We start from the raw sequence: 9,954 nt of genomic DNA on the forward strand, positions 1-9,954 counted from the left end.
AGTACTATTATACTCATTAAAGATGTCTCATACTTTTCCAAAAATATATTTATTTTTAAAATTGAAAATCAGACAAGTTTTATCGAGTCAAATTCTCCAGAGACAAACCAGAGTTTGGATTTCAGCTTTGAGTGAAAGTTAAGCATCAGTAATCTCATGCAGAAGTATTTCCCTCTGCAGGAGGTAAAACATTCTGCTTGACTACAAGTACTCAATTCCCTGAACTGTGTTTGTACTTCTGCCATCATTTTACATCATTCCAGGGCTCTGGCAAGCAAAAAAATCCACCTCTAAAATTCAAAACTTCCAAACTGAGATGAGCGATTGTTGGGCTTGGCTTGGGGTTTATAACCAATTCGATCATTAATCATCTGTTCCCGGTTCTTGGGGTCACTGTTGAGCCCTATGGCACCTTCTCCATCACTGCCTCCTACAACATCCACATCTTCCTTTTGTTTCTTACGGGTCTGAAAGTATAAAAGTTTTAGGATTAAGGCAACATTCTTTCCATTAGCAAATATTTAGCACCCACAATTTACTTGGCATAGGGTAAAGGAGAGGGTTAGGCTCTATAGAACAATAAACTGAAATCCTAGGTTTGGATGGTTAGGAATATAAGGGGTATAGCAGTCCCCCCTTACCTATGGTTTTGCTTTCAGAGGTTTCAGTTACCCGTGATTGACCAAGGTCCAAAAACATTAAATGGGAAATTTCAGAAATTAGTAATTCATAAGTTTTAAACTGCATGCCGGTCTGGAACATGAATTATCCCTTTGTCCAGCATCTCCAGCCTGTATACACTACCCACCTTTTAGTCACTTAGAAGCAGCCTCAATTATCAGAATGACTGTTACAGCATCTCTGTGCATGTGTTCAAGTCACCATTACTGTGGTCTAACGCTATGTCACATTACCTGTCAGTCACCTCACTTCATTTCATCACATAGTCATTGTATCATCTCACATTATCATCGTTAAGTACACTAAGATATTTTGTGAGAAACTACACATAATTTTTACTATAGTATGTTGTTAATCTCTAAATGTGCCTAATTTATAAATTAAACTTTATCATTAGTCTTTATGTATTGGAAAAAACATAAAGACTAATGATATACATAGGGTTCAGTACTATCCCCAGTTTCAGGCATCAGGGGGGCGGGGGTGTCTTGGAACATATTCCCCTGCAGATAAGCGAGGACTACCACATGATGATAAAAGATATAACCCATATCCAGAAGGTCACACTCTAAGGAAACAGATAGACAATTACAGCATAGGGTGACCTAAGCTATCACAGAGGAAAGCACACCACAAAGACACAAAGAAGAGGTGAGGTGTGAGGAGTGAAGGTTCAGAGCAGGAAGCTGCAATTAGAAAGATAAGCAAGAGCTGTCACAAAAGGGGGAGAGAGAGGTGTTTCAGTAAGTGTATTATTCAAGACTAGAGGCCCAGTGCACGAAATTCATGCACAGGTAAGGTCTCTGGCTGCCAGCCAGGGCCTCCCTTCCTGGGTCCTTCCTTCATTCCACATCGCCCCCTGGTGGTCAGCACACGTCATAGCGAGCAATCAAACTCCTGATCAGTCGAACTCCTTATCAGTCGAACTCCCCGGTCGGTTGAACTCCAGAGGGGACACTTTGCATATTAGGCTTTTATATAGATAGATAATTGATGGAAAAATAAAGTGACTATTAAAACAATAACCACCAGAAATTAACAGCTTGACTGACATCATGAGATTAAATATAACACAAAACCTGGCCAGCGTGGCTCAGTGGTTGAGCATCAACCTATGAACCAGGAGGTCACGGATTGATTCCCAGTCAGGGCACATGCCCAGTTTGATTCCCAGTCAGGGCACATGCCCAGGTTGCAAGCTCCCCAGTGTAGGGTGTGCAGGAGGCAGCCAATCAATGATTCACTCTCATCATTGATGTTTCTCTCTCTCTCTCCCTTCCTCTCTGAAATCAATATTTTTAAAAATATATAACACAGAAATAGGTTTTGTGCTGTCTTATCAAAAGGCTTGGGGTTTCATTTTGTTTTCAGAGAAAAGGTTTAGCTCTTAAATCATAAGTGACTGCAGAATTCACAAAATCAATGTCTCAGATTGACCATTTTTTTTTTTTTTAAAATATATTTTATTGATTTTTTACAGAGAGAAAGGGAGAAGGATAGAGAGTTAGAAACATCGATGAGAGAGATACATCGACCAGCTGCCTCCTGCACATCCCCCACTGGGGACGTGCCCGCAACCAATGTACATGCCCTTGACCGGAATCGAACCCGGGACCTTTCAGTCCGCAGACCGACGCTCCATCCACTGAGCCAAACCGGTTTCGGCATCAGATTGACCATTTTAAAAAAGAGATCCCATAACTACCACTATGTAACTAAAGATAATAGATGATGATGCCCTAACCGGTTTGGCTCAGTGGATAGAGTGTCGGCCTGAGGACTCAAGGGTCCCAGGTTCGATTCTGGTTAGGGGCACGTACCTTGGTTGTGGGCACATCCCCAGTAAGTGTGCAGGAGGCAGCTGACTGATGTTTCTCTCTCATCGATGTTTCTCTCTCTCTCTCCCTTCCTCTCTGTAAAAAATCAATAAAATATATTTTTTTAAAAATAGATGATGATGACTTTCTTTGAGAGAATGAACATGTTTTATCTAGACTTCCTTACTAGACTAGCTCAACTAGTCTAATCACTGAAATTACTTCTATACCTCACCACTTACTGATGAACATGTACACACACACACAGAGGGTGGGGCAAAAGTAGGTTTACAGTTGTATGTGATACACAGTTTATTCTTATTTATTAATTATTGTATTATTTTCCATATGAACAACTATAAACCTACTTTTGCCCCACCCTGTATAAACAAAATGATTTCTCTGAGTTACTCTCTAGTTAGTCTGCCCTATCAATAAGAAACATTAGAAAGTTCTCCCCAAATAACTTTTGATCACAGTTCTAAAAGGCAAAGGATGCTATCATTTTATTAGCCATGAGAAACTCTGAGACTATCCAAATGGAATGAAATAATTTAAAGTGCTTCCCACCGTGAACAACTGCTGACTGTTTTGAATCCAGAGTCATCAAATGCAATCAAACTGAACTGATTTCAACGACAAATGAAATACTAATTTTCTTCTGGTTTCATTTAGTTAAGAGCAAAACTATCCTTCACACCTAAGTTGGTCTAGAACAGGTAAAACCCTCTGGATACTGCCTTTAGTAAAAAGACTAACTCAATAGTGAGCTGACTCTGCAGAATCAAAGTTCAGTATGCTAGCACTTTATGGCTTAGAGAAACTAAAGTCTCTGGGATGAGGAAGAGGGAAAAGAAATCCAAGTTATCTGTCTTAATAAGACAGATACAGGCTGGGAGCTGAGCCCCCTGTGATACAGATCAAAGAAGGGCAAAGTCAGAGGAAGTATCTGAGAACAGGCCAACGACCAGCCTAACTATCATACCACTAGAGGCTTGATGCACGAAATCGTGCACTTAGGAGGGGTCCCTCAGCCCAGCCTGTACGCTCTCGCAGTCTAGGATCCCTCGGGGGATGTCCAACTGACGGCTTAGACTCGCTCCCTGTGGGGAGTGGGCCTAAGCTGGCAGTCGGACATCCTTAGTGCTGCCACAGAGACGGGAGAGGCTCCCACCACTGCCGCTGTGCTTGCCAGTCATGAGCCCAGCTTCTGGCTGAGCGGCACTCCCCCTGTGGGAGCACACTGACCACCAGGGGGCAGCTCCTGTGTTGAGCATCTGCCCTCTGGTGGTCAGTACACATTACAGCAACTGGTCTTTCTGCCATTTGGTCGATTTGCATATTAGCCTTTTATTACATAAGATTATCTCCCCTAACACAATTACCAATAATTCCTTAATGTAATCTAATACCCAGAAATAAAATTTTAAGTGTTAAAAAAAAAAGAAGCATATACAATACATAGTAAAGCCACTACATTTATGGACGTGTATAAAATATAATGTCCTCTTCCATATAGTACAAAATATCTACTGGAATAGCAAATGAAAATACACTTATATTGAGCACCTCTTTGGGCCTGGTATTGCAGGGGACAGACGCAGAGAAGAATACACTCATTCCTGCCTTCAAGGAGCATATGGCCTAGTGGAGGGAAACAGAAAAACAGATAATTATGACAGTGGTAGTACCTACTAGTAAGAGAGAGGTCAGCACAGGAGGAAGAGGTTGAACCTAACCCTGCTGGGGTAGGTAGTAAAGAAAGACTTCTGGAAGAAGCTGAGTCAAACGATGAGTAGAAGCCCAGCTGGCATGGCTCAGTGGTTGCGTGTTGACCTATGAACCAGGAAGTCAATGTTCGATTCCTGGTCGGGACACATGCCTGGGTTGCAGGCTCGATCCCCAGTAGGGGATGTGCAGGAGGCAGTCGATCGATGATTCTCTCTCATCACTGATGTTTCTATCTCTCTCTCCCTCTCCCTTTTTCTCTGAAATAAATTTAAAAATATAAACTTTTTTTTAAAAAGTAAAGATTTTTTTTTTAAATGAGTTAGCTCTGCAAAGAAAGGTAAAGGGCACTTCAGAGTGTGCGTAGGCACTAAGAGTAAAGTTAAAGATAACTCAGCAGTGAAAGATAAAGTGGAGGGATGAGCAAGGGCATTGTATGCCATCCTAAGGAGTCTGGACTTTATTCTAAAGGCCACTGAAGAATTTAAGTCTTATTAATGCACATCTAATACTGTGGGGTAAGGCTACACTTAAAAATACATACTGAGCCCAGCTGGTATGGGTTCAATTCCTAGGCAGGGCACATGCCCAAGGTTGCCGGCTTGATCCCAGTAGTGGACATGCAGGAGACAGGCTATCAATGTTTCTCTCTCATTGATGGTTCTCTCTCTCTCTCTCTATCCCACTCCCTTCTTCTAGCTCTAAAAATCAAGAAAAACATATTTAAAAAATACATATTGGGCTCCAACTATGTACTAGATCCTATGAACTCAACAGTGAAAAAGATAGACATGATTTCTACAATTAAGGTTCCTAATGCAAATAGTTTTACAACAAACAAACAAATCATTGTAAATTATAATAACTGCTACAAAATCAAAGAATAAAGTGCTTTGAGAGACCCTAATGAGATGGAGCAAGCACACACCTAAGTTGGAACGACACACCTAAGTTGGACAAGGTCAGAAGAGGCCTCACAGACTGAGGAAGTGACATTTAAACAGAGAATGAAGTAAGGGGGTGCACTGGGGCAGAGGGAAATAACATGTGCAAAGGCCATGACTGATAAACAGTATTGCATGTTCAAGGAAATGTAAGAAAGCCAGTGTGACTGGGGTACAGAGGGCAAAGGAACAAGTGGCAGGAAGTGAAACCTGAGAGAGGCTAGAACATATAAAATCTTATAGGCCATAAAGAATTGAGATTTCATTTTCAGTGTAGCAAACTATTGAAGAGTTTTAAGCAGAGGAATGACATGATCTTAACATTCTTAAAAATTATTCTAGCTACCTGATGAAGAATGGATTGAAGAGACAAAAAATAAAAGTAGAAAACCCACTTAGGATGCTACTGAAACTGTACACAGAGAGATGGTTACTTGGAGTAGGGTTATAACAGTGGAGATAAAAAGGTATAGGTAGGTTCTAGAAATATTCTGGAGGTAGAATCAAAGGGTTTACAGACAAACTGTATATAAAGGATGGGGAAAAGGGAGAATTCTAGAGTGACTCCTAGGGTTCTGGCTTGAGCAAATACATAGGTACTGAGATGCGGAACACTGAAGTGAAACTAGCTTGAGAAAGACAGGTGTTGTTGTTTTTGTTTTGTTTTTTAACATGTTAAGTATAATGGGCTAATGAACCCTAAAGCTATCAGGTCCTAATCCCAGGAATCTATAAATGTTCTCTTACATGGAAAAAGGATCTCTGTAGATATAATTAAATTGAGGATCTTGAGATGAGGGCATTATCCTGGATTATCTGAATAGGCCCTAAATGCTATCACAAGTATCCTTATAAGAGGGCAAAGGAAGATTTCACAGACAGAATAGAAGGCAGTGTGATCATAGAATCAGAGATCTGAATGATGCAGCCACAAGTCAAGCAATGCCAGTGACACCAGAAGCTGGAAGAGTCAGGAACAGATTCTCCAGTAGAGGCTCTGGAGAGAGCACGGTCTTGCTGAAACATTGATTTTGGTGGAGACGGATTTCAGATTTCTGGCCTATAGAACTGTGACAAAGTAAATTTCTGTTGTCTTAAACCACCAAGTTTGTAGCAATTTGTTACAGCAGCCACAGGAAACTATTACATTGGATTGGAGGTGCCTGTAAAAGCATACAAATAAGCTGTTGATATGAGAGTCTGGAGTTCAAAAGTCAGAGTTATTGTTTCTAATAATATTCCTAAGGGTTTGAAAGTTGTACACTTACCTCCAAGTCTTTCCGAATGCTTTCAAACTCTTCAATGTCGTCAAGCTTCAGCTCTAGGCGGGTTGGTTTTCGTCGCAACATCCTGAAGTCAACACTAAGGGCCAGACCCAGTTAACTATTAGCTGTTAAAAATGGCAGAGAGGAGGAAAAACTGGAGGGGATAAATTTCAGCTGGGAATAGAAGATCAATTTTAAGCATGCACACTAAACTGAATGGCAATGCAAAAGACTCATTTGGATTCACACACTTCTAAGTCTCTAGGTGTCTGAACATACATTTTTCTGTTTGTTTACTTTTTAAAATCTTTATTGTTGAAAGTATCACATGTCTCCTTTCTCCCCCATTGACTCCTGCTAGCCCACCCCCACCTCCCACCCCAGGCCTTCATCATCCTATTGGTTGTGTCCATGGGTTATGGATATTTGCACAGAAGTTCTTTGGTTGATCTCTTCCTACCCACCCCAGCCTTCTGAGATTCAACAGTCTGTTCCATGCTTTTATGACTCTGGATCTATTGTATTCATCAGTTTATTTTATTCATTAGATTCCACATAGAAGTGAAATCAGTGATACTTGTCTTTCTCTGACTGGCTTATTTCACTTAGTATAATATTCTCCAGCTCCCGCCATGCTGTCTCAACACACATTTTTATTATAAGATAGAGATCCACAACTCTGTAATTCCAAAACACTCTTCAGGAACTTAAAATAGCAAGCTGCCTATATAAGAATGCTAGGCAACAGTCACTTCAATCTCATGCTCCAGTTACATTCAAAGGCATTTTCTAGCTAACAGAATAACATTCAAATACCACATCTTAATTCAGCAGTGTTAGTGGGAAAATACACAAGTCATTAAATTTGATCAACTCTACATGAGAATTGTGAGAGGTCTGTGATCACTCCTGAATACTAAAATCAGTTTACTAAATCTCCCTCTAACTCACCTATTCACAGAGTTATCCTCAGGGTCTAAACAGATCCTAAATAGATAGGTCATTCATTAAACAAACACTTCCAGCTGTAGTTGAAAGGCACAGTCACAGTCTGTAGAGAAAACAAACACGTAAACAGAAAACTGCATAGTGTACTAAGAATGTTGATGAGGATAATGCAATGGCATCACATAGGCCCAATCCACTCCGGGTTAAGTGTAGGGTTGACAGTGACATGGAGGACTTCCTGGAGGAGATGATGTCTTATCGTTAACTTGGGAAGGGCAGGCAAAGAACGAGGATTAAGGGCATTCTAGGCAGAGAGAACAAGGACCCAAGGGGCTCAAGAGAACACTCCAGTCTGAAACCCAAGGTAGTGCTTATGCTAACAAAAAAACATTTTTTGGAGAAAAAAATAAAACTCCCCACTGAGTTTAAAATCTATTAATGGCATCATCTTTATATTTTCCACTGCATCCAATAGGGTGTATCTATAATAATCAGGCAGTAATGTTTTGTTGAATAAACCAGAGATCCAAATAAAGTGAAATGATTTTTCCTTGAGCATTGTGCTATACTTTTCCATTCTCATTCCTTACATTTTTAATTTAACACAAAATCCCTGTGATGCTAGCAAAATTATCGCTATTTTACAGATGAAGTCAACGCTGTTCAGTTTGGTAAGCCTCCCATAAAAATTACACAGAGGCTACATGGTGAGGATTAAATGAGAATGAGTACACGAAAGCTCCTTTATTTATAAATTGTTATTGCATGTATCTAGTATGTAGCTAATGGCTGTGAAGTATACAAAAAAAAAAAATGTTTCCTTCTCCCTCATGAAAATTGGGGTACAGGTGATAATCTTCTATAATAATAAAAGCGTAATATGCAAACCGACTGAATGACTGTACAGCAGAACAACCTTCCGGACGACCATGCTATGACACGCGCTGGCGCCAGGCCAGCAAAGGCAGGTGTGATGCGACTGGTCAGGGAGCCCCTACATCGCCCCATGATTGCCCCGCAGAGGGAGGCCCAGGCCACCAGCCAGTGGGGCAATGAATCCAGGGGGAAGAGGGGGGTGGCAGCGGACCCAGGCAGCGCCAGGCCAAGGCAGATGGGGGCAGCCAGAGGGGAGGAAGGCCCACCCGTGCACGAATTTCCTGCATCAGGCCTCTAGTATCAACATAAAATACTAGCACGTCTGATACTAAGTCTGATACTATCTTGATTCCAATGTAGATAAATGGTAGAGGGAGCCTAAGCTCTGGGGAGAAATGCTTAAAAGGAAAACATTGGCCCCACCAGCGTGGCTCAGAGGTTGAGGTCTCGGTTTGATTCCCAATCAGGGCACATGCCCCGGTTGCTGCCTCAATTCCCCAGTGTGGGTTGTGCAGGAGGCAGCTGATAAATGATTCCCTCTCATCATTGATGTTTCTATCTCTCTCTCCCTCTCCCTTCCTCTCTGAAATCAATAAAAATATTGTTTTTTAAATAAAAACATTTCTTTGCACTCTTCTCTCTTCTGAAAATTGAAAAGCTTGCCACTAGGGGGCAGTACAGAGTAATGGGTAAAAGTGTGCGGTAAGAGAAAAGGGCAGAGTGCAGGGTGTTCTAACACCATCCACTGCTTATCTTCAACAATTAGCTTCATCTTTCACTAGATCTTAATTTCCCATATCGGCACTCTGTTATGGTATGGACTGGGTGACGTAATGCAGACTACGCTCCTGGGATATAACTTGTCATTCAGTAAACGCTCAATAAATAACAGCCATTTTTACAGTAACTGTCCTTGTGGAGAGGGGCGGGAAACACCCAACATTCTGAGCATCTCCACCCTCGACAAGAGGCAAAAAAACCTTGTCTTTTTCACCTCTGATGCCCCAGCACCCAGCCGGACGCAGGGCCATGCGGAGTTGTTTGCTTGTACCTGACGCCTCACACCCATCATCTCACTCTGAACCCGAGGACAAAGACCGGGCTGAAGACAACGAAAGCAGGCCGTGGCTCCTCCACCGGGTTTTTAGAATTTTACTTTGGCGCCAGAGGGCTCTTGGAGCTTAATCTCTCGCCGCTGCCCAAATTCACCAGCTCCAAGGGAGCCCCGGGGAGGGGACTCCAGACACCAAAGAAAGGCTCGCCTGCGGCAGGTCCGGGGCAACACTCACCCGTCGGGGGCAAGGGTTTCCATGGCAACCTGGTCCCCGGATCCAGGACCACGTAAACCCGCTAGCAGAGCCACGAGGAACGGCCCCCCGGAAGCCCTCGATTCGCTCCGGAGTTCAGCCCGAAGCCGTGCGACTCGACGCACCTACCTCCTTTGGAGCCTGCTCTGCCCCTCCCCGGAGCCTCGGCGCCCACCAAGGCTTCCGCTAAGCCACGCGGGCTGCACGCCCCGGACGGCCCTGAGCCAGAGCCCGTCCTCGCCGAACCTCGGCCTCCGCGTACATTTCTCGGACGCTCTACGGGTCACACTTCGGGGCGCGCCCACAATCCTTCCCTCTTTCCCACTACGATTCCCATCGTGCTCCACGCCGTCCCGGACGCTGCGTCGCTCTCGACCCACTTCCGGTC

General features: G+C 42.9%; 1 protein-coding gene across 5 annotated transcripts; it reads right to left on the bottom strand.

Annotated features, from left to right (window-relative positions):
- Window positions 1–30: 30 nt before the first annotated feature.
- CDC26 (cell division cycle 26) lies at window positions 31–9,903 on the bottom strand. Of its 5 annotated transcripts, none has more exons than XM_054727468.1 (5): window positions 9,696–9,903; window positions 7,387–7,486; window positions 6,439–6,532; window positions 4,068–4,142; window positions 31–467 (listed from the first exon to the last, which is right to left on the bottom strand). In XM_054727468.1, exons 2-5 carry the CDS (start codon window positions 7,437–7,439, stop codon window positions 291–293), a joined length of 399 nt encoding a protein of 132 aa, XP_054583443.1. In that variant the 5' UTR covers window positions 7,440–7,486; window positions 9,696–9,903; the 3' UTR covers window positions 31–290. The 5 variants fall into 5 exon arrangements, with proteins under 5 accessions (XP_054583443.1, XP_027993963.2, XP_054583445.1 ...); XM_028138162.2 differs by lacking the exon at window positions 9,696–9,903 and adding an exon at window positions 9,549–9,645; XM_054727470.1 differs by lacking the exon at window positions 9,696–9,903 and adding an exon at window positions 9,254–9,327 and having other exon boundaries at window positions 6,439–6,560.
- Between the last annotated feature and the right edge of the window lie 51 nt (window positions 9,904–9,954).

The sequence above is a fragment of the Eptesicus fuscus genome, chromosome 15 (assembly GCF_027574615.1).
Source record: "Eptesicus fuscus isolate TK198812 chromosome 15, DD_ASM_mEF_20220401, whole genome shotgun sequence".
NCBI lineage: Eukaryota > Metazoa > Chordata > Mammalia > Chiroptera > Vespertilionidae > Eptesicus > Eptesicus fuscus.

Bases quoted from the DNA above. Each gene is read 5' to 3' on its own strand.
- CDC26 (XM_054727468.1), bottom strand. From the start codon at position 7,439: ATGACCTATCTATTTAGGATCTGTTTAGACCCTGAGGATAACTCTGTG. The intron at 6,533-7,386 runs GTGAGTTAGAGG...TCTGGCCCTTAG, and splicing joins GAGGATAACTCTGTGAATAG to TGTTGACTTCAGGATGTTGC. The intron at 468-4,067 runs GTGCTCAATATA...TTATACTTTCAG, and splicing joins GCAATACCAGGCCCAAAGAG to ACCCGTAAGAAACAAAAGGA.